Source organism: Grampus griseus (assembly GCF_964374135.1).
Source record: "Grampus griseus genome assembly, chromosome: 12".
Taxonomy (NCBI): domain Eukaryota; kingdom Metazoa; phylum Chordata; class Mammalia; order Artiodactyla; family Delphinidae; genus Grampus; species Grampus griseus.
Window position 1 is genome coordinate 23711163 of NC_139006.1, and position 24975 is coordinate 23736137.

The following is a 24975-nucleotide window of genomic DNA, read 5'->3' on the forward strand; positions in this document are numbered from 1 at the left end:
CTTGAATTTCCTGTGAATTTCCATTTTTCTTTCCTAATCTTTTATAGCACAGCTAAGCAGACTCACTGTCCTGTGCCATTAACTAGTTAGAATGCTTTTAGCTGTGTTTCATAGCAGACGCTAACTTAATCAGCTGAAATGGAAGAAAACTTGGTCTCTCACATAAGTTTTCTGGAGCTCAGATGGGCTTATGGTAGCTGGTATGTCATTGAGGATCCAGATTCTTTCCATCAAGCTACTCTTGTCCACTGCAGTTTGTTGGCTTTGCTGGGCAGTTGGCTCCCCTCACTGTCAAAGAATGTCTGCTCAGTCCCAGGCTTTGTATCAGTATCCAGAGGATACTAAAGAGCGCTGAGTCTTTATCTTTTGGGGAAGCCATTTCCTAGAAGCTGCCCAGCCAATTTGTCTCTGCATCTCATTCCCATTCTTGAACCAATTGTGTAGGGAATAGAACTATTGAATCAGTTTACTCCAATCAGTTTACTCTTCATTCCTGGAGTTTGTCTCTTTCATTCAGGCCAGTGTACCTGACCTCCCTTCCATCTTAAGAGCCTGGCTTATAAGATACTTAACAGCTGTCTCCTGGAAGAAGGCCTAGCTGTACTTTCCCATTTTTTCCCCCTACTTTTGATTACTACTAACTTGCCAAGTACTGGCTGCTCAACTGCTTCCTTGGGGGGTGGGGGCACTATTCTTTCCTACCTGACCCCCCTCCTTAACTTCCACGAGGTTCTCTGTGGCCCTCTGCCTTTTTACTTTGAGGAGGCCTTGCACATCCTTCCAGTCTTGATTGCTTCTAAACTCATTTCATGCCTGCTAGACTTTCCAAAGTTGCTCCACGTAAGATACCTTGTTAGCTGAGACATCATGTCATCAAGTCCTCCTGCCCTTACTCTATATCTGGCTTTTAACTCTTGAAGACTGCATTAACTTCCTCTTTTGCCTCTACTCTTCCATTGCCCTTACTCTATATCTGGCTTTTAGCTCCTGAAGACTGCATTAACTTCCTCTTTTGCCTCTACTCTTCCATTCACCAAAATAGTTTTTGTGCCGTTTAGCTTCTGCTGTGCTATTCTTAGCAACACTCCTTTATTTCCTTCTGGCTCCATCTCATCAGTTATTGGCTAATGGCTTTGCCCTCTGCTTGGTGCCTGCATTTGTTCATTTCTGTCATACCAGCTTCTAAGTCTGAAAAGGAGGCCCTCACAGGCAGCTTCAAACCAATCCTCCCCACTCTACACCTACTAACTATTGGTTCAACATGAAAGGGAAGGTGAAAGGACACACAGGAAAGATGGAATTAGATTCAGGTGTCTATGTTCTGCCACTGTTACTTGAGATTGTTTTCCAGCTTTTGTTTATAGAAACAAAGCATTTGTGAGAATTCTAAACAGGGCTTATTTCTGAAGTTGAAGAATCACTCACCAAATCCTACTGCAGGGAGGGAGGGCTAATGAAGTTGAAGTACTAGGAAGAGACAGACCTCATGCTCAGTCCACAAAGCCAGGTTTGGTTGAAAAGCAACCTGCTTTCTTGTGTTCCTGGAAGAATATAGGGCAGGGTGGGCAGCTCCAGGTTTATAGGCTGCACCCTTAACACTGAGGCTGTTTTTCACCCTTGTACTCAAAATCCACCCATCTTGCTCATTTCACCTGTGAATCAGAGAATGGCCTCATTATTTGACCCTCTAGTATGAAGTCAAAGTAGCTTTGATGGCCCTAAATAGACAAGTATCGAGATACTGGGTGAGTTATCGAGATACTGGGTGACAAATCAAGAAGATCTGTCACCTCAGATTGGTGGGACTAAAAAACCTTAAGTGAGGAAAGGGGACTTGAGGCCATAGTTAGAGTATTATAGTAGAATCCTTTTCTCCAATGTTGTGCATGTAGTTAAGATGAATAATTAAAATAATTGTGAGTTGAGGAATGAGGTAGAGCACACAAGAAATCAGTTAACACAGGCACCAGAGTCTTGAGGGAAGTTTTATATGGAAAAAATTTATGGATTGAATCAGAACTCTAAGGCCCCATTTTTCCCTATAGGGGACTTTGACCTGGAGAACAGGAAGGCAACAAACCGCTGACTTTTACCCCAATAAACAAATAGTTTTCACTAGGTGGGTTTAATTTTAGAAATTGCACACCATCATCTGGTATTAGCCACAATCAATACTACCTGTAAGGTCAGCCCAGCCTGAACTGGCCCATTGGGGTCTTTAAGGCTCAAGAAAGAGGGCCATAGTTTCCTTCTCCCAAATCAGAGTTCAATTCCATGAGTTCTAAAGAAAAAACTTAAGATAATTTCCCTCAAAGAACCTAGTGAAGAGGAAGGGATTCAGGAAGAAATAAACACAACAGTGCCATTCACTTCATTCACACACTTAGCATATGCAACTTTAATCAACCAAAAGAAAAAGTCCCAAATGTACAAGTGAAAAAAAATCCAAACTGTTGACACAGGCTTAACTAATATCAGCTACTTTTATGTACAGCTGTATAAGTTCAAAAAAGCTATCCTATATGTATGTACAAAAGTTGTTTATACACAGGTCTGTACATAAGGGTCTATACATTTATTTCCTCAGAACCCTTAAGGTGCCACCTTTTGGTGAAGACACCAACACTTCATTCACATATCTTACAAAAAAAGACTGTTTCCTGTATTCAGGACTGACAACACTGCATCCTGTATTCAGACCATGTAGCCTCCACTCGATTGGTTAATAAGTTCCTTCCATCATAATGCAGACAACACCAGGTGCCTAGGTGCCCTTCAACAGCTTCGCACAGAGTGCTACAAAGTAAAAGCCCATAAACCAACATGAGATGAGGAAGCAGAGTCCTGACCAGGGTGCCACCAAAAGGTCCAGGCTTAGACAAGCCTGCTGCCCTGCTCATTGTCGGTACTCCAGTTCATCTACACTGATGACTTTGGCGGGCATGGAGGGCAGGGGCTGCTGTAGCACATCTGAGCCAAACCATTTGGCAAGGCCCACGGGGGAGCTGCTCCTCTGGCTGGGGCGGTGCTCTAGTTGGGAGTGCACATGAGGCAGGCCTGACCGGCTGGGCACATTCTGAGGCGTCGTCTGAACGCTAACAGCAGCTGCCTGGGAACCAGACCCTGGAGGATGAAGAACTGTGGCGATAAGAACGTTATCATTCAGAGCACAAGGAGGGGAAGTAGTTCTCTAGCAGACCCTGCTTCACTCAAATCCTATCCATGAAACTCCAAACAGAATTCTTTACCACGTGATTGATTCTAGGCTTCTTTAGGAAATTCCTTTGCAAAATGCCAGAAGACAGTACCTTAGAAAGCTGAGCTATTCAGAAGCAATCCATATTGAGAGCCCATCCTAGATGACATGCCCACTACTTCCCAAGACAAGCAGAAGCCATGACGTAAGCTGGCGAGAGAGCATCTACTCTCGGCAGTCCCTATGCTGAATCTGTCAGGATTCTCAGCCTCCTCTCCTAAGAGGCAAAGGGACAAAAGAAAAAAAAAAAAAGCCAGAGCACACCTGGCTCTCCCACTGTCTTCACAGGAATTCCAAATCCCACAGAGGTCGGTTTACTTCATCCTATTCTCTGATTACACCCTTATCCCAGTCTTGCTAGGGTGAATGGTCAGTGTCATTTTATCCCCTTCACTGGAAACTGGTTCAAAAACTTTGAGCCTGAGCCCATCCTCAGCTCATCTGGCCCATTTCTGAACTTACCTGAGCGCTGTAGCTGCTGTTGCATCATTGCCAGATGCAGAGGTGTCCCAGGACGAGGGTTTAGGAGAGGGTGACTAGTGGCAGGTAAAGGGTAAAAGGGTTGACCCAGGATTGGGCCAGATAGTCCCTGTAAATGAGTCAGGTCCATCCCAGGAGGAAGCACACCTATTGGGCAGAAAGAAGAAACTGGTGAGAAATAATCTACCTGGAAATTTTCAAGCCTGACTATACAGTTTTGCTAATCAGAAAGTTTATTAAGAATGAAGAATGCTCAATGCTAGGTTCCTAATCTTTTAATCGACTAAGGGATAGATCAGATTGGACCCACTGGTTAAAATGGAAAAAACCTAGTAACATCTTTTTAGGGATGAAAACCATCAGTTCTAGCAACTGTCATCATGCCAGGTCAGAAACTCACCAGCTTGGAGCAAACTTGGAAGATGCTGTGGATGTACTCCCTGGGCCAGCATCCTTTGGACCAACCCTGGGTGAAGCTGGTGAGCAGGCCGAACGATGGGGACATGGGGGACAAGGGGGACTTGGTGCACAGGGCGGAGAAAAGGTGTTCCTGGAACTGGGGATGCCAAGGTGGGTGTTTTTCTCCCAGTTGCTTTAGGTCGATAATCTTGTTCTTTGGTGTAACGACTGGTCTGTGATAGTGGGGTGGAACATGAAAACCGCTGTAGGGTTGATAGTTTGGGATTTGTAGTGGGAGAAGAGTCTTGATCAGCAGTGGGCACAGAGCTGGATGACAGGAGGTTCTCTGTAAGGATCCAGAAAGAGAATATTTTGGTATTGGCAAACTTTTCTCAAACACATTGTCCTCCCAATGATCCAGTAACTCATTTCTTAGAAAGCTCACAATCCTTATTTGATCCCCTCAACAGATTTAGAGGATTGCATCGTAGGGACCATCGTTTGGCCTTATGAACAGGCCTAGTCAAGGTCATGGGTAGTTAAGGACAGACCTGGGAGCAGACCCCAAGTTTTCCAGTCTTCCAACACCTTGCTGCAAGAGTTTATTTTTGCTACACTCTAAAAAACCAAAGACTCTGAAGTTGTAAATGAGATAACTTTTAAGAAGCCCACATCTTTGTTCTTACAACCTTCCCAATCCAGGAATAGCTATGGGCAAGCAAGCCTGGCATATCAGGTCTGGTGGTCTAACTCAGTTGGGCACCCTGGTCTGCCCATATGCCTGTGGTCTGCATCTGTGTGGGAGCTAGTCCTATCCTAGTCAGCTGCTTGGGATTAACATGCTTTTTAGTCTAAGGGGAAAATCAAGTGAGTAAAATTATGCAAATCCATCACAACAGAAAGCTTAAAGAGTAATTATAGTCTGGTGAAGGAATCTGAACTGCCTTTTAGTAGGACCAACAGGATTTCTTTTTTCTTTTTTTCTCAGAAGCTTTCTCACAGGCAAAAAGCTCTCAGACCAATACTCTAGACCTATGTAAACCTCACTCATTAGAATCTGTTTCACTATGTCCTTAAAATCCCAACTGTGCAACCCCTAAAAACCTCTTACATTTTCTACATATTTATAAAAGGCTCTCACACACCTCCTATATGCTTCACCCACTGCAGGTTTTATTAGATGATTAGTCTCCACAGACTGGAGAGAACCTTTCAGAAATAAACCTGGTTGAACTTTTATTAATTTGCCAAATAAATGTACTAATAATTCAAGCCAAAATAAGGATCCTAAACTAATGCTTGTTCTTCCTAATACCAGCACTCATGCCTGCCACTGTTAGATTGGTCAGAATTTCAAGTGGCTTAAGTAACTGTGAGCTGGTCCAACCCTTCTCACTGTTAGACACAGAACTGTGGTCCAAAGCAACCAGGGGTCTTGCCCAGGGCTTTGCAGGCTGATGCTCTGTCACATACGTTATTGGGCAGTACATCCTCAACAGCTCTGCAGTACCTTCACTGGGCTTCTGAGTGTCCTCTTTACTGTCACCAAGAGCTGCTTTTCCAGATGCTGGCTCCTCCTTGCTTTTCTCTTTGCTCTCGTACATCTTACGAATCACTGAGGTAGGAGTGAAGGAAGGAGAAAGCTGCAGAGAAAAACAGTATTAACACATTCTTTAAATGCCTTTCCTAATCAACTGGCCAAACTACTGAAGCTGAAGAGTCCCCTTCTGGCTACATGTGGCAGAGGCCAACTCCAACGTCTGGTCTCTAGCTGCTGGAAGAAAAGCAACAGGATGGGCCAAATAGGCGGTGGCCCAAGTGCACCATCCCATGCTCACAATTTCATCAAAACATAGATTTAGCTCTAGCATAAAGGTAGTTGAAGCACAGAAGCTTCAATCTACCTGTCTGCGGTGATGGGGATCTGCCTATGGCAGCCTCTGCTTCAGGATTAGGCTGGGAAGGGGGAAAGAACATGGCCAGAAGTATACCCTGCAACAGCAGCCCTCCCAGCTAGGAAAGGACATTTCAGCGACAACCACAGAACCTAAATTTCTCTATACTTGTAGTGTTTCCCATCTTAACCTGGCTACCAGAAAATCCACAATTATGTTCTTAAAGGTCTCCTCAGCCACCAGTACTCACTATTTGGGGTCATTTCTTCCCACCTCTTTATTGCCTACTTTTACATTGATGATTTTATTATGCATGCAACTTTTCTCATTAAACAATCCCAAATCCTTGATGACAGGAGACGGGGCATGAATTATGAACAGAAAAGCTCTTAGATCCTGCCTTCAGGGTGCTTAGTGCAAAGACCCACTTGAGGTCCTGAAGTACAGAGCAATAGTCTTTTCCCCTTATCAGCTTTGACTAGGTGATAAAGGTCTGTGGGGGGATGAAACCTAAAAAAGGTAAATAATGCTGGTACACGAGTCGGCTGTAAAACTTGACTTGTCACCACAAGTAAGCAAACCTCTCTATCCCAGCCTTAACTTGTATTGAGACCTGAATCTGAATTCGTGAACTCCCACCATGTTTCTCTGGACTTCCCATGCTCCAAGCCCAGTCACCTCACCTCCTATCCTTACCCCTGTCCTCCCCTGCTCCCCACTCCAATTCTTCATTTGTTTGAACATATCACACCACGCTGTATGCTCTGGCCCTTACTTGTCTATCTCCTGGAACACACTTTCCCCAAGGTAGGGGCTTCACTAGAACTTAGAATCCTGAGTTAGACTGTATCCTGAGAGGGGAGGGCCTAATAAATAGGCAGGCATAAAAGTCTATTAAATCACTGACTCCTGTGAAAGGCACTCAAGGACATTTTGGGGTACACAGTGATCCAACATAGGCACAACCAAACAGGGAGAAGCCTAGGAGTCATTCACAAAGGCAAAGGTCACTGACCATGCTTGTGATGGAGGCGGCTGGGGCAGGGGAAGAGGAATTCCCTCCGTGCACAGGTGCTGGTGACTTGGTCACTCGCGGTTGCCTGTGAACAAACCAATTATCAGTGTGAGCCCCAAGCTGCTCAAACTCCAAGTTCTAAAACCACATAAAACTCAAGGCCAGCCTAGGAAGCATCCCATTTCCTTTCTTCAATTCAATTTCCCAAGCATTTAATAAGTGTCTAACATATGCAAAACCATGTGCTAAGTTCTGAGGAAAGACAAAAGCTTAATGATACATGGTCCCGTGCCTTGCAAGAACTCTCATCTAGGGGAGATACTTACTAACCTAGGGCAAACAAGGAATGTCAATATTAGGGTACCAACAAAGTACAATGGGAAAATGAGGGGTAGAAGGAATGAGAGGATACCCCTACGATGCAGGGACTTTGCAAAAGCTTCTCTTGGAAGGAGCTGCATTGAGTGTGCCAATGATAAACTACAGACGGAGAACAATGATTCAGGTAGAAGGAACAGGTACAGGGACTCAGGAAGGCCTTGGGAATGTAGGGTTATCCAGCGCTAGTGTGTAGTTTACTTGCTGACTATTCCAGTGAGGTAGGCTAGGGAGGGCCTTTATTCTGTAGGGCAGGCTGTGCTCCAGAAGGTAGGGAGCAACACTGAGTAGTACAGTGCCTGGCATAGAACTGAGGCTCTGTGAGACACTGATTCAAGTCAAATAGAGCACCAAGACTTTGAGCTATTTTAGGACCCAGTTACATGAAGCATTCCCCGCTACTCCTGGTCTACACACAGGGTTGGTCCCAGGCTTCCCTTATAAAGTTTAAAAGAGCAGACTTCCCTTCTCTCCCCAGACATCCTACTTATTCTCTCTTAACTTGGAAGAAAACAGGAAACAGTTGATGATGACATAAACAGGCTGAGAGAAGAATGAACTATGTGAGTTCACTGGCTAATCAAAGCTTCACTGCATTTCAGCCATGTCAGACCTTGTTCTGCAAAGGCCAAAGCTCCAAGTACAGTCAATGATTCTGGAAGTTCTCTGACTCATAAGCAGATGGGAATCCTAAACTCATGGCTTCTTTCCAGTCTGTACCAGGTAAGCCCCAGTGCTGCCACCCTGAGACTCTATGAGTATGACGACAAGGGGAGAGAGAGACAGTAGTACTCTGGGTGACTAAGAGGTAACCTCCAATCTGGTGGTTCTGCACGACCTATCATTTATTCCTTCTGATAAACATATTTAAGCACCTACTATGTGCTAGACACTGTTCTAGGTGCTGGGGATACAGCAGTAAACAAAACAAAAATCTCTGGCTTCATTACATTCTTGTGTTTGCAGGATAGAAGGGTTACTATGGGCAGGGAGACAGAAAAAAAAAATATGCTAGAAGGTGACAGGTTCAATAAAAAAATAAAGCAAGGCAAGGAGAAACCATATCTGTTGGGGGACACAATTGTGTACAGGGTATTCAGGGAAGGCCTGCCATTTGATCTAAAAATTGAAGGCTCCACTGACAGTGACTTGGATCTACCTCCTAGCTTCAAGTAAGTCACATTTTAAAAACCTAAGTTTCTGTATCTGTAAAATGCAGTTCTTTACCCCATCTACCTCACAGAGTTGTTGCCAAGAGCAAATTAAATTGTGGATATCAAAAGTGCTTTGAAGGTCAACAAATCGTTACATTGTAGAGAGAAGTCCAGTGAAGGGGCTTGGCAGACCAGTCCTGAGCTCTCTGTTTAGGCTGAGGGCTATAGATCAGACACATTTATGCAAGGGAATGGGGTACTTACTGGTCCCAATGTTTTCTGAAAGTTTCAACATACAAAACCAGCTAAAGGAAGACACTGAGACAGCAATTTTAATAATCACATCAAAACAAATACAGCTTAAGTACCAAATACTATATGGGGCAGGAGTACAGTGTTCAAGGATGCATATTTTGGTGATAAAACTAAAAATACGAAGGTGGTGATTACTTTTAAAGACTGGACAATGGTCACTTCTGGAGAAAAGGGGTATTATCGGGATAAGGCACAAGGAGGGCTTCTGGGTAGCTAACAAGTGTTTACCTTACAATAAGCCATACATTTGCTTCATGCAGTTTTCTGCTTATTTTATTTTACAATAAAAAACAATATTGCTACCCTTTCCTCCCCAACTTATGGTTCATTTCATTTCACTACTTGTTGAAACTAGTGGAGAGAATGGGAGGAGAGTGAAGTCAGTCATCATTTGTTAACAGCTCTGACCAACAAACCTGAATCAAGGCACAGTTTGATACTCAACAAGGAATCTGAGGGGGAGGAAGCTAGGTGTAGTTTTACTTTTCATCATTTCATAAGCATAACTGCAAATAAGTAGCTATGCTAGCTACATCTGTAAAAACGAATCCGCTAAATGAAAAATATAAATAAAATTATATAGGATGAAAAGCCTATGCCCCTGCACTAGAATTCAATCATACGATTTCCTCTACTGAACATTCAGGAGATGGAACTGTCACCATATATTGTATAATATATCAGTGTGTAAAACAGAAGTTATACTATGGATAACTAATTTGCAAATCTCCACAAGGGTAGGATTAATAATTTACCTGTTTCTGAATCCATCTCTGGTTCTGTCCACCTGTGGTTTGCCAAAACCAGGCTGGTAGAAGTTTGCTGCCTGCACTGCAAGGTCATGTGGCAGGGCCAGTCCCTCCAAAGCTGCCTGTTGCAATTCTAGCTGGCTCATCTGCTGAACAGAAGTGGCAGAGGGGGGTCAGCAGAAGAATGACAGTCAGTGCACTTTCTACAAAGGTCTCTCTTTGCTCTTTTGGGAAAGGTATGTTTAAGCAGCAGCTGAGAGAAATTAGATACTGCGAACCTGACTAAACTATGCTGCCATCCACTGAACAGAATTTCAGCTATTTAAGTATGACATAATTTCACCAATTTTCTAGCCTTCACTGAGCTTGAGTTATAATTCAAAACCACTTCCAAGCATTGCAGCAATTTAATTCTCTATCCCACAAGCAACAATAAGGGTAAAAAGCAAGCAACAGATTAAGTTTGAGAAAGAGCTCAGCCAGACCTGGGCTGTGACAGGGCTCATGGGCTTGCGCATGCCTTGGAATGGATCTCCGAGAAGCTGCTGTGGTCCTGGTGTGAAACCTGTTGGGAAGGTTAAAGATTCAGTGCATGTCAAGATAGCACCTGTCCCTCCAAGAGGCATTATCACCAATGCATGCTGCTCCTCGCTGAACACCATCTCTTTCAGGAAGTACTGATTTCCTGGGCTGATGATGTCTCTCTTCTTCTGTGGACCTCAATCAGAGCACTTAATGACTCAAACTGCTGGTATCTATCTTCCCAGCTAAGCTGTCAGTTTTGTTTCTTTCAGAGCCGAGACCTCTATCTGGGAGAGAATAGCTTTTCTAGCCAGTGATTTGGCCCATTGCAACCACACCAGCTGATACCAAAGCAGAGGCCAGTGCTCTGAGGTTCATACTCTTTCCATTATATCTCCCTAATTGTGGAAAGATTACAAAAACTTCCTCTCAAGGTATGACTGGCAGGGGCCAGAGCAGCCAGCAGCCTAAAGTGGTCGCAGGTGCAAGAACACTGAGATTGTGTACAACACTTTGCTAAGACAGCTTTCTGGAAGTGCTTCTTCCATTCATGTTCTGAATTAGCCACAAGACCTCCCAGTTGGTCATGTACAACTTCACCAGGTTGGTAGAGAGCCACTACTCTGACTTCTCTATTAAGGAAAAACCTATGGAGCCAAATTAACTTTTCTAGATTGAATTCCCAAAATAAGGAAGATGACTAAAAAGCTGGATCCAATTTAGATCAACCTCAAGAGAAAAAGTACAAAACTTCAACATGAACCTATTTATCTAGAAGGGCAGCTGGATAATAAACTATCTTCCACATCTGTGTCCTTACCACCCCCTGAAAAAATCATAACAAATTAACACATTTCTTTTTAAACTCTTCAAGGATACCCATGAAAAAGACTTTGCCAGTTTTAAGGGAGAGGTATAACCTAGGGGAAAGGAAGGGGAAATGATAACAGATAGGCATCTACGCACAAAAGCATTTACCAATTGGTGATGGTATTCTGGGACGAAGGTAGTCTGCTGAGGCTGCTCTCGTCTGAAACACCTGTGACAAGGGAGGAGAGGGTGCTCTTTGGCCCAGTAAAGATGTCGTAGGCTCCAAGCTCCCCATAAGGCCACTCAGAAGATTGGAAGAAGCAGGTCTCTGAACAGGTGGACCCAGAAGTTCCTAAAGGCAGAAAAGTCAAATCCTTGTGAACAAACCTAGTTCTTCCTCCTAGTCAGAGGTTGCCAATGATGAATCTCCCTCCTGTTGCACTAAAGGACTTGGCACATGTACATTCAACAAATTGCTCTGAATGTTCAGCTACCAACATTTCCTTTAAGTTAGTGCTACAAATATAAGTTAGATACTTTAAATTTCCATAGAAATTGCAAACCTGCAAACTGGAAACCAAGCACTTACTTCATCATCTTTTTTAGCCACCTACCCACCCCACATTGAGATTAACAAGCGACACAGAACTATGTCAGGCAGCAACATCGTATCCTTCGTTGCCGGGCAACATGGATCATTCTCTAAGGCCCAAAGGTGGACCACTACACAAAACCAGTTCGGAGGACTACTGTTCAGGACTCCAAGGCCTCGGTATAAGATTGTGAAGTACCTGCAAGATGTTCTTAGGGACAGGCTGGCTTGGAATCTCAGCAGGGGACATCAAATGGCTTTCAAGCGTTCGCTAAAAAAATCAAAGGAAAACTGGTTTTAACCTTCTTACATACTAAACTTATTAATTGGGGACCACCACAAGAAAACATAAAAACTCCCCAGGGAGTTGGCACTTAACAGCAGAATGATGTCCATATCACAGAAAAGTCAGATCAACTTGTCCCACTCTCTCATCACACAGGTCCCAAAGATCTCGGAACAGAAAGAATTTTCACATGTACGTGCAAAGTCCACTCAGAGACCCTCAGACAAGGTCTTTTCTGTGGTAACCCTAAGTCCATTTTACTATTTCTAACACTGTGACCAAAAGAAGGGGAAAAGAAAATGGTGAAACAGGGGAACACTTACTTACTGAGAAGGCACAAGGAGGAAATTTTGATAATCTATAGATTTTAATTTGAGGCAACCTTTGCTACCCATTGTCTTTAACAAGATTTATAGACCATAGATGGTACGAAAAACCTAGTAACAACGTGAGTTTGGCCAAAATTGTGATATTTCAGAGTTTCATATTTCAGGAAATTTAAACTTTATTATTTTTTAACAAGCTACTCCAAATGGGTCTCATATACAGGGAAAAATTCATATCCTCCACTTTTAGCTCTTTTAATGCAGCAGCAGTTATATTTTGCATCGAACTTGTATTACCTCTGGTGCTTCAGGACATCCTTGTGTCCATTTAGCTCTGCCTGAAGTGCTTTCTCTGTCAGTTTCCCTTCCACAAGCTGGAACTGCCAAGGTCCACAGCAATGTCCTCGGGAGTGACAAATAGCCCAAAGATATCCAAGTGTTTCATTGCTGGTTTTGGAATTGGAACTGACTGTAAATGATTTTAATAAGATCTCCTCAAGAGTCATTTAATTCCGTTTAACAAAAACAAATAGGCGGGCTTCCTTGGTGGCGCAGTGGTTAAGAATCCGCCTGCCAAGGCAGGGGACACAGGTTCGAGCCCTGCTCTGGGAAGATCCCACATGCCGTGGAGCAGGCCTGTGTGCCACAACTACTGAGCCTGCGTGCCACAACTACTGAAGCCTGTGCGCCTACAGCCTGTGCTCCACAACAAGAGAAGCCACCGCAATGAGAAGCCCGTGCACCGCAACGGAAAGTAGCCCCCGCTCGCCGCAACTAGAGAAAGCCCGCGCCCAGCAACGAAGACCCAACACAGCCAAAAGTAAATAAATAAAATAAATAAATTTATTTAAAAAAACCCAAAAAACAAAAAAAAACAAATAGGCAACTTTATACTACATGGCTTACTATATTTGGAGGATAGTGTCTACAATTTAATTTGAAATAGAGTTTAGACTGAACCAACATGTCCTATTTTGGGGATAAACAATATGATTGAACCAAAACAGAGGCAGATCAGAAATAGTATACATAACACAGTCACAGTAACTAAAAGCTTGGAAGAATTCCATGACTTAAACAACAATATGCAAATCAAGTAATATTTTGGGATAATGCCCGGTGCACTTATTACATTATTTTCTTGTTGCTTTCTTTTCTAGGTTGAGTTTGTGTTACTCTTTGCCTAGCACCTTAAATTATATCATCCATTCCTTTATGCGTGTGTTTGAGGCTCATTCCCTCAGCTGAAGCCAGATATATTTCAGAGCACTGAAACCCCAACATCATACCAGTTATCCTCACAACTCCGGGTCAACTGTGTTAATATGAAACCCTAGAATCATATCTGAAAGAAGATGTTCAAAAGCATCAGGTAAACTGTTGAATTCCCCTGCTCCCATTTCTTTACTTACAATAAAAGTGGCTACTTACAAGATTTGACCCCTACCACTGTAGTCAGCACGTAATCACCATGACATAAAGGTACTGGGTTGACCAAGAAGGTTGTTTGGGTTTTTCCGTTAAATCACAGAAAACCCCAAATGGACTTTTTGGCCAACCCAATAACAAGAAAGCAGAACAGGATAGTTTGCAGTCCTGTAATCTGGTCCTCATTTGAAAGCATTTATCTCTAGTAATTCTTTGCATGGAAATTATCTAAAGCAGCTTACAAGGAACATTCCCCTATTACTGGCATGGTGTGGTCAGATACACAGAAATAAGTCTATCTTATACCTATCTGAGATGCCTCCTTTCAGAGGCAGAGAGTCAGGTAGGTAGGCCAGGAACAATGGCGTCTGTTAGGATCTAGCACTAACAGCTGGTCAGAAAAGAAACATCAAAAATCAGCTGCCCTCCACTGGTACAAGGCACAGTGAAACAGCTACTTCTCCCATGGTTAACCTATAGCTCTCAGACAAGAAGGTGTCAGGAAAAACAAGAGGCAAAACTCAGTTTGGTAAATTTGCTATAACATAGCAACTAGAGTAAGTCTATGTTTTTATTTATTATTCAGATTTACCATTTCCCTTTCACTTTGTATCATCAAGGGTTAGCAACAGTAACACATAGACCATGGCTGAGAGGCGCCCTCTAAATGTGTTATGACAAAGACCAGTATGTGCTACACACCTGCATTTACTGACATGCAGTCACCTTGTAACCCAACTTCATGTCTAAAGGTGTTTTATAAGTTTGGAGTCACAGCTTTTTTTTTATTAGTAAATTAACAGAATGCAACTGTCTTGAAAAATTCATCTTAGATACTTTACAAATGATATGTATACCTGTCAACTGCCTAATCAAGAAAGCAAGTAATCTCAGGTATCTGGGAGTAATTAGAAGTTGTGAAAAGATTTTACTCTAAAAATATGGTAAGTTACTTTAACTTAAGTAGCTGAATAAACTGAAAACCTTCTCTGGAGCTCATTCCAAAAGGTATGTTTACACCTTTTTTTTTTCAGCAGTGAGTTAAGATAAGCAAGTTATGTCTGAATCTTTCAATCGCTGTACTGTCATGCACAGTAACTACAGATTAACCACAAGCCTGCTTTTTCAAGTAACAAACAGTATAGCAATAATTAAAAAACACACAAAAGTAGCAAGGACCAACTGACTACTAAAGAATTTCCAACTTACTCGGAATACCTTTTTTAAAAGCCATTTATTGGGTGGGAAGTGGAATAGAAAGAGGGAAAAGGAGAAAAGGTTGGGGTTTGTGCCAAATACTTACGCTGACTTTGGGCTGAGAAGGCAAAGTCCCACTTGCCTTCATGGTGCTCACTAGCTTGTTGAATGCAGTCATATCTCCGTCTTTTCTGAGCTGTCGATTGCTGGTCACAGTACTCAGGGTCTCCTCTAAATGCTCTGCCATAAAGGGAGTTGAATTCTTCACCTGCTGGTCCACCTTCAAGCCCTTGAGCCCTGCTTCTACCTCTTCCACTGAAAGCACAACCCCTGAATGTGCTGAAAGGTTGAAAAAAGTCCAGGTTAAGCGAAGCAAAGGAATATGTGGTAGGAATTCTCTTTGTATACCATGATGGTTAAGGTGAAAATAATTTATTTCACAGTTGAATTGAGGTGGTCAGAAAAGGCTGACACCAAAAACAGACAAACTGAAGGCACTGAGATCCTGCAGGAGGACTTCTTATAATGAGTCTTTTGGAGACTTATTACCAGGGACAGGAATCCCAGATGGCCCAACATGAGAAAGAGTGCTACCTGCACTATGGTTAATATATCACGAAGGTTGTATGTTGAGGGCTTAATAACCTAAGCAAGAACATGGCAGACTGGGGCAGAGGTGTGAGGAGCTGCCAAGTTATGCTTGAGAGGACTACAACATTCACGGGAGTGTTATACTCAGGCTCCAGGTAAGGAGGACTTAGAAGAAAAGTTCTTACCATGGAGCTTGTGACCCAGTGACTACCAGATTCTCAAAGAGGTGGTACTGTTTGATAAAAAGTTTTTTTGAAGAACATTAAACAAAACCCACCATTATCTGACTTTTGATGAGATAGCAGTCTGTTAGAACCAATTCTGCCATTAAGACAGAGCATCCAAATGTTTCAAATATCTAAAGCAGACTCTAATAAAAACTTACAGCTCTCTTTAAGCTTTTCTTTATTTGCAGAAAGGCTGGAAAGGAGAGGTTTTAAATCCACTTTGGCTTTCTGTAGCATTTCTAGAATATCCACTTTATTTTCAGCATGGTCTTCTAATGGTATAGGAGCAAAATAATTCCCCGAGTTCTGTCCAGGAGAGAGGATGGCTTGTTCCAGACCTAGTATTGCAAGTAAATATATTCATAATTAATTGGTCCCAATAAAGCACAGAAACATATCTCAACAGTATTAAAAGGACACCAATTGAAGGGTTTTTTCAGTATCCAGAAACCCTTTAATGGACCCCTGACTAATGAAGACAAAATGAACCATATCAGGGAAAGCTCAAGTCTACATTAAGACCAGAACCTGAAGCAATTTTACCTGCAAGTCTCTCCAGCTCTTCATGTGGTGTTGACCCAAGACTGCTGGATCGGCTTCCTGATCGGCTCGGGTTAGAGAACCACCTACTAAATCGACTGGCAGAGACTGACCCTTCTCCCAAAACATCTTCTATCATCTAAAGGGAAAGATAAAAGAAGCTAAGATAATAGTTTCTAGGTGAAAAGGACAAGAAGGTTCAAATTTTAAGAAAGGGTCACTTACTTTGAAACTTCCTTTGATGCTGCTGACCTGAAGGCAAACACCCTCAGAACTTAGGATTCTGATCATCTTTAACTTTTCTTCCCCTCCTGGATCATTTCTGAGTAACCCAAACTTGGGCATAACCAACCATGTATTCTCTAAGCATATAAAGCAAAACATCTGTGCTACAGAAAGTGTTCTGGTTTTCTATTTTTGCCTCATTAGAAAATCCATCAATGTTCTAAGAGGGTATAGTTTTGAAATCAAAATCAGCACCAGAGTAAAGCATTCCATTGCCAAGCTGATGAGTGACCTTCAACTAAGCATCAGGTATGGAGAGCTGATGAAAGAAAACCCTTGCTTCAGACTTCAGCAACCTCAAGGTTGTAATAAACATCATGAAATCCAATGCTGACAATTTCAGAACCCAAAAGCTAAAAAGTAGAGCTCATAAAGATATTTCCAAGTCATATTTCCTAATCAAAGTCCAAGTCAGAATGTGAAAGATGAACTTTTAATTGATCTCCAATATCTGTTTGAACTTAATGGAAAGTTTTCAGGTGTTCGTTTTCTTTTAGATCTGACCTCCATAGTTTTTGGTTTAATAATAAGAGCAATTAAATGATGCACTATGATCAGAAGTAATTTCTTCAACGCTGTTTCATAACAGCAATTTCTATTACCAATCCTTCTTAAAAACTAAATTTAAGCATTGAAAATGAAATTTTCAGTTGTACCCTATTATAAATCTAATTAAATATCCAAAATGACCTTTATGCAGTTCTCTTATCAATATTTAGAAAAGACAAGATAAAGCAAATATCAATCCCAAAATGAGGCACATCCTTGACAATAAGGCATAAACAGAAAACAGGTTTTTCTCAAGACTGGTACACAGATGACAGAGTTAGGGACTTTGTTTTATCTGAAGTCTAAAACCCCCAGTTTCTAGTCAAAGTTCAGCAGTGGAAGGTTAGATTTATTCTTTTATTCTTATCTGGAAGAATTTTCTCATAACACATACCCAATCTAAGCCACAAATAATTCTCTTGAACACAAGACCGAGACATTGATTACTTGGGGTACTTCTATTTTCTTAGGTATTATTCAACAGTTTCAATCACATTCCACTTGTAGACTCTCATACCTTAAATAATGCTGACTTTTTCTTTTTTCTTTTTTTTAGGGCAAAGACCAATTTTTTTATTGGATTTGGCTTTGACAAGTACTGGCAAACCCTGCAGACATGAATACAAAATGATTGTAAACAAACAGGCTGTGCCAGCAAATGCTGACTTTCAAGTCCACTAATTTGCAATCATTAAATTATAGGAGAAGCATTATAGTGATGTTTCACTGTGAAAAATTGGGAATTGTACCCAAAACCCAACCACCTTGGTGATAAACAGGAATTTTTAAAAGTAAAAGCTACAGCTGTTTAAAATATTTTAATTTTGAAAAGAGTTTGAAATTTTAAAAATAGTAAAAATAGCTTTGCACTTTGTTTTTATTTCCTCTGATCATATTGTATAGGAAAAAAGCCAGAAGATACACAGGAGGAACATGAAAAAGTAAAGGAAGTGAATATAAGGTATCTGGACATTTTCTAAAGATTTGACAGTAAGTGTTAAGAAAGTCATTTCCATATTTTGATCAGTGACCAACTTTGTTTGTTAGAGAAGCTAAGTTTTATTATAGCTAAAACATAAGTAGAGACAGTCGCTTTTACACACCACTTACTATAAATGCCAATTTCAAGAAGCTAGAGCATTTTGAACCCAAAAAGAATCTTGAGTTTATCTAGTCAGTCATTTTTTACCAGAGCCAGCAGGGATACTCTAATACCAGTCCCTCCCTCCCTCCCCTTATGCACATTGGTACTCAGCTGACTGCCGCTACATCCCACAGCCTAAGCTAGTCAAGAGGAGGAGACTGTGAACTGCAGTCTGGTATGTTTCAGCTGCTCTTTCTAGACTACATTTTTAATAGCATTTTTAAGGTAACCTATATGACTGTTAGTTTGGTCCGTTAAGGGTCATTTAGACTAGTCATATCCTAGGATTCATATTATTCTGATACAGATATTGTGAAATATTTTTGCTCTTTGACAATTACTAAGTTTTACTAATCAATGCTTTTCTTTCATTACTTTCCACTTTTATGGAAATTTCCATATTTTTGTATTTGTTTCACTCTAGCTTGATTTTTCTTTGGATTTATAATGAATGCATTTAAGGCTACACACTTTCACCTTAGCACACTTTTGATTATTTCACCAAGGTTTTTCTATGTCATGCTCCTGTTCATCACTCTACATAGTTTAGGATTTGTTTTGATTTCGTTTTTCTTCATTCAAAATACTTCTATGGGGCTTCCCTGGTGGCGCAGTGGTTGGGGGTCCACCTGCCAATGCACGGGATGTGGGTTCGTGCCCCGGTTCGGGAGGATCCCACATGCCGCGGAGCGGCTGAGCCTGTGCTCCGCAACGGGAGAGGCCACAGCGGTGAGAGGCCCGCGTACCGCAAAAAAAACAAAAACAAAATACTTCTATGTACCTGTTATGTATCAGGTACTGTAGTAAGAGCTGCATATCTAAAATCAGCTTATTTTTAATTACATAACTAAAATTATTTGCACATGTGATCTAAGTTTTCATTTTGTACAGATTTTCGTGGCTGTCAACTTCTGATGTATTGCAATGCCAGTAAATATAGCTTAAAAATATAGGTGTAATTCTGTTTATGCCAATTAATACCCAACATCTGTGGGTCCTGCTAAGTGCCAGGTACTATACCTCAAACAGTTTATATTATTTGTCAGTTGATATTCAAATCTTATATAGCCCTTCTTATTTTTCCCAATTGACTGGTCATTTTCTGAGCATTATAATAGAGTCCAGCTGGTTATACAGCACAACCAGAGCATCTCTTTTTACTGATCCCAGCTTTGCTTTTAAGTGAATCTATTATAGAATATACACCTTAATGAGTAGTACCCTCCATGAAAAGCATGGAGAGATTTCCTAGCCAGGTACCTTCTCAGAATTAACCAAGTTTTGATTGAGGGTGAGGGCCAAAGGATAAGATGGTGCTGAGTTCCTATTCCTCCCTTTTATGCTTTATAGGCAGTATAGTTGGGGGGAATTAGGAGTAAAGACTGTTAACTGAAACTACAAAAATTAGAATTCAGTTTCCACTACTAACTAGCTATGTGACTTTAGGCAAGTTATTTAAACCTCTCTGTGCCTGCCTTCCTCACCTGTAAAACAGAAACAGTAGTAATCTAACTTACAAGAGTTTTGTGGGGATTAAATGACTTATTGGATACAAAGCCTAAAACAATCAGCACTGTATACATGTTACCTATTATTAAAAGTTTAGTTTTGAATTCTTCTTCTGCCTAGTTACACAGGTAAGTTTCACAGGTACTCACATTTGGAGCCAAGTACAGGCCTCTAAATTTTGACCTTTTGCTGTGAAAACTTTTTACAATAAGATTTCCATCTGTCTTCTAGGAGAATGCAAAAAAAAAATGTCACTAAACACAGCTGGTATAAAAATAAAAAATTACTGTCCCCTCAAAAGCTAAGAATTTGAGAGGATCACTCAGTTTTACATCAAGTAAATTAAACTCATATCTGGATGCAACCCTTCCGCTCACAGTGAGCCAAAGGACTACTGGCCAGCTCACTGTAAGTGACGTATCTGGCTAGAGGACTTACAGTTAAAACTGTGCTAGAACGTAAGGAGCAAAACCACGCAGCTGCCGGTTGATCTGCAGCCGCCCTCCGCATATTCCTGAACAGCGCTATAGAAAAGTGTGGTCTTGGGCCAAGCTGGTCCACAATGAGGTAAGCTGAGAGTCGGAGTAAATGCTTAGCAACTTTTATAGCAACTGGGCATTGCTGTGATATTTGTACTTTATACTAAGGTACTGGTCCTCAATGGATTGGAAATAAAACCTGGCCTTCACCAGAGAATTTGAGAAGTACTGCCCTAGAACTCACCTGTGGCCTTGTACCTATCAGTGCTATGCAGTGTCTGCTCACCTATTCCAGGTGGCCATCTTTTAGGCTTTTGGGGGCAGGCAAATGACAAAGGCATGCCTCTCTGTCATGCCCAGCTTTGTCCACTCATGCAATGATCAAACAAGAAGCAGTTACAGTTAAGGAGTAGAGTAAGTTAAGTTAGAACCACTAGTTCTAAAGGACTGGTCAAACTTACTTGCTGTATTTCATGTCCTGTAAAGAACATCTGGGACGTACAGATGCTTTTGGTCAAATGGTTTTTAAAATTCTATTTCATCAGTCCTATGCACTCCTTCAGCAACCACAGAAAAATCTCAATTCTGGGGGCACAGGCCACAGTTTTATCTTTTCTCCAAAAATTTGATGAGGCATTACTAATCCCTAAATGGCCAAAGGGGACAGGAGCAAGGGCAGGTACCAAGTGAAGATTTGGGATGTCTTACTGTTTCTACTTTAAAAGTCGAGAAAGATTAGACCTCAACAGTTTAACAGCAACAGTGATAGTATCCCACATTCCTTTTCATGAAAGGTTTTCGGAACCATCACATCACACAGGTACCACCTAACCAGCCTTACCCAAGGAATGCAGATCAGTATGATACTGATCATCAGTAATAAAAATCCACCTCCACAATAAGGCTCTATAACAAACACTTAACAACTTAAAAATAAAAGCAGACAATGTTCTTAAACATCTGAAGAATTCTTAATCCAATGCTAACAACCTGGAAAAAGTTAACTGGTATAGAATTCTCACTTAGCCTCTCAAAACGAAGCCAACAAAAATTCAAATAATATTTAAGAATAAAAGCCAAGAAACTCCCAATCATCTAGCAAAACAAAACTTTAAAAAGAGGTATCTTAAAGACTCAGGTCAAATTTAACCCTACAGTTGCTCCATCCATGTTGATAAGCATGCTGCTACACTCACCGAAGCCAAGCATGGCACCTTATCAAGGTTAAAGAACTCATTAAAGTCAAATTCTCCTGGGGACTGCTCGGGCAAGACGGCATCCCTTGGCACTTCCTGATCAGCAGCAGGCTCCTGTTCAAGGATGACCTCCACCTCATCCTCTTCGGCCACTCCTCCATTGCACTCGACCATGCCTGAAAGCAAAACCGGACAAAGACAGTCTGATCATGTAAACTGCTCCAGACATATTTTGTGGCCTCAGCATCATCACACATGCAGAAGAGCCACAGATGACTTTAAAAGCAGACTTCTTGTGCCAGTGCAGCACTTGCAATAGTAAAACAGTTCCCTTCCTATGGAAGCTAGAGGAGGAAAAAAGACTTAGTAACAAGTCAGAACACCAACATGATTTAGGAAGGATTATGATCCCTCCTCTGCCCATTCTTCAAGTTTTCTATAATGTAGTGGATTTTTTTTCTAATTTTTTTTTTAAAGGACAATTTTTGAGCCTCTCTTACTGCTTAAAAATGGAATGAAATTAATTTGGCTCTGCTTTCACCCATGCATCTGCATCACCACTTTAAGTCAGGGTTCAGCAACCTAAGGTATTTATGTGAAACCTAGTCCAAGGGCAAGTTTCATTTGCCTACTGATTGTAGTTCATCCTTCAAGGCAAAGCTCAAATGGCACCTCCACTACAAAGTCTGCACTGCCTACCCATTTTTACCCTACCAAAAAATTAATCACCACCTTCTCTATAATGTTTGTGTTATCTCTCAGAGTACTTATCACACTATATTATAGGAACAGTCTGGTGAGACTGAGCTTTCTGAGGCAGGAAAGCTGCTCTCATCAGCGTTGTCTTACTCTGCAGTGCCCGGTTCATTTAAAACTGAGTTATGTCTGGTTGTTAGCATGGGAAGATAAGGTCTAAGAGAAGCTACCAAGTTTCCATTGACGGAAGCTAACATCTTAGTTTTAGCCAGAGGATGGGCAAAAGGCAAAATCCTTCAGATAAAAAACAGACTTTTTCCTTTTAAAATAAGTGCACTGAGATACTGGAAAATCAACTTATTAATTTGAAGAACAGAACTCCTAAAGCCCCTCCCTGCAAAAGCACCAATGTAAAAGCTGCCTATAGTTTCAAGATCACAGCAGACATGAAGTCCTCCTAGGAAAAAAAAAGTGCCAAAGCCTGGACCCATCCCTTCTCAAAAGGCCCCAACAGGACTGTAGTCTCATTATTCATCCAGGATATTCTAGACCAAGAGAGGCTAAATGCTATCATCTGCTTTCATTCCAATAACACTTCAAAAAGCTAGACAACAAGGCAGGGGACAACAACTGAAAGGTTAAGTGGCTTGCTTACCCAAGGTCTCAATACTAGCAGGTGGCAGAAACTTCAACCCTAGGTGGGCCAGCAGTGCTCTTCCATGCTGTGCTGTGTGTGTAAGGCAGCACTGCCCCTCCACAGAGGTGCCTGCCGCCTCAGAACCCTGGGCCTTCTGAGGGCCTAAGGCAACTGGCGAGACGGACGTTTGTGAGCCATGGACAAGGCAACGGGCAGCCTCTCCAGTGGGTCAGCACACACTTACTGCCAACCAGCAGAGGTAAACGATGTTACTTAAAGACTGACATTTAACTATAACGACTACTTTGGTGGAGGTATTTTCCTCATTTTACAGACAAAGAAACCAAGCCCTAGAAAAGGTAAACAACTTAACAGCCTAATCAATGCCAAGTTTGTGTCCTTTTCCACTAGAGCAGTGCTTCTCGCTTCTAACTCATTTAACCCACCAGAACCTGTCTACCTACTTTAGGATGACAGCCAGAAGAGAGTCTGTACTTAGTTCACACTCTTACAAAAAAACTTTAGTATTTCTCCTATTCTTTTTTTTTTTTTTCTCCTATTCTCTTTTATTTTGTGTTGAAATGAGAACATCTCTTAACAGAGATGCAAGCAGCAGAAGTGCCCCATGTGTAATTTTATGCCAGCTTGAGAGCAAACTGGACCTGACAACTGAGAGTGGGTAGGAACATGCATTAGCAGACAAACACAACTGGCCATTTATTATGATAGTCTCAAAAGCCAGGGACCCAGGAAAGATAACTAAGGGCAAGTGTTATTATCACATTTCAGAATGAACATATACTTTTCTTTTCTTTTTTTTTTTTTTTTTGGCTGCACTGCACGGCATGCAGGATCTTAGCTCCCCGACTAGTGATCGAACCCATGCCCCGTGGAGTCTTAACCACTGGACTGCCAGGAAGTCCAGAATGAACATATACTTTTCCTTAGAGAGAATACAAATTAAAATTTTCTATCAGTGGAGGGTTTTAACCATTTCCTCCTTCTACATAATTGTTTTTTGTTTATAAGTGAAATACATATTCAAATTGTTTCATTCATCACCATCTGTACAATACCTAGCACTGGGCCCTGTAGAGTAGGTGCTCAACACACACCTGTATTAAAATCATGCAGGCAAGGAACACATTTGTCTTGTCCATGGCTATACTCCCAGCACTATTACATGCCTGCAGAGAACTCTACATACCAAGTTCAATGGAAAGCTGGAACACAGACATAAATGGACTCAAAGGTGCTCATCATCCCTCCCAGTCCTTTCGTTCTTGCAGCCAAGATGCAACTAGAATACCTGTTTATCTTAAACACAGTAGCTAGGGCAATTAACCAATGGGGTGAGAGAGCCCAGACCCCTGGATTCTATTGATACTTGAGGCACTGCCATTAAACCCACGGGACAGGGTCTTGGTTGTCACCTCTTTCCAGTCCTGTCTCTTTGCATCTGTAAGATGAGGTGACACTACTGATATATTTTGCTACTTTTGGCTCCTCCCATGTTGATACAAGAATGGTTGAAATTCAGATTTCATCTCAGTTAAGAAAAAGATGGGCTTTTTCTCATCAGAAGCCTGATCTTTACCATGAGGTGAAAAGACCACACTTGCTGGTGCTGCTTTAGTCTGAGTGTGAGACAAAGGCATCTCTCAAAGGCAATTTAACAGCAAAGTCTCCCAGGTTACCCACCTGCCTCTTCCCTGCTTCCTCCCAAGACCACCAGCCTGGTCACTGCTCTGAACACGACTAGTGGGCCCCCACCCTTCACCAGGTACCCCTCGCACATTAGCTCTGGCTTCTTCAGTTTAGCAAGGAAGATACCTGAGAAAAGTGAGTTTGGGAGAAGCCAAGTGACAACACTATGAAGGCCTAACACCATGGTGAAGGAGGTGGGCTCTGAAGCACAGCATCTTATTCAACTCCGAACTTCCCTACTCACTTCTTCAGTGTCCACAGACAAGTCACATAAGCTGCCTGCATCTCCATTTGCTCATCTATAAGATGGGCGCAATAATATCTGCTTCACAGGGTTGTCAGAAGTAGGATTATATTGACAAAACGCTTACCACGTGTCCAGTACATACGTGCTCAATAAATGAGACCCCTCATTATTTCTATCACATCCTCTTACCTCTGGGGAACCCTTTGGTGTACATAGTTCTCTTACTGGGTAATGGGAGACTTTTCTGTTTAGCACTGCAGGCAGGACAAATTGAGGAGACAGTAGTACAATCTACACACACTGAACTCACACTCAGGAAGAAGTTTCAAAATCAGACTTCAACATTAAAAACTTGCCACTTTTTAA

The 24975-nt window shown here is 41.7% G+C and overlaps 1 protein-coding gene across 4 annotated transcripts in view; it reads right to left on the reverse strand.

Annotated features, from left to right (window-relative positions):
- Positions 1-2249: 2249 nt before the first annotated feature.
- Positions 2250-24975, reverse strand: part of EIF4ENIF1 (eukaryotic translation initiation factor 4E nuclear import factor 1) — a 42441-nt gene continuing 19715 nt past the window's right edge. For 2 of the 4 annotated variants that reach the window (XM_082667276.1, XM_082667273.1), the window contains exons 7-19: positions 21323-21498; positions 16164-16299; positions 15779-15958; positions 14909-15141; positions 11765-11836; positions 11142-11325; positions 10127-10206; positions 9648-9790; positions 7046-7130; positions 5646-5778; positions 4137-4481; positions 3719-3883; positions 2250-3138 (exon numbers count right to left, since the gene is read on the reverse strand). In XM_082667276.1, coding sequence (XP_082523402.1) covers positions 2897-3138; positions 3719-3883; positions 4137-4481; positions 5646-5778; positions 7046-7130; positions 9648-9790; positions 10127-10206; positions 11142-11325; positions 11765-11836; positions 14909-15141; positions 15779-15958; positions 16164-16299; positions 21323-21498 — 2174 coding nt within the window. In that variant the 3' untranslated portion in view covers positions 2250-2896. The remainder of the gene's footprint in view (positions 3139-3718; positions 3884-4136; positions 4482-5645; positions 5779-7045; positions 7131-9647; positions 9791-10126; positions 10207-11141; positions 11326-11764; positions 11837-14908; positions 15142-15778; positions 15959-16163; positions 16300-21322; positions 21499-24975) is intronic. The other 2 variants (XM_082667274.1, XM_082667275.1) reach the window with 2 other exon arrangements.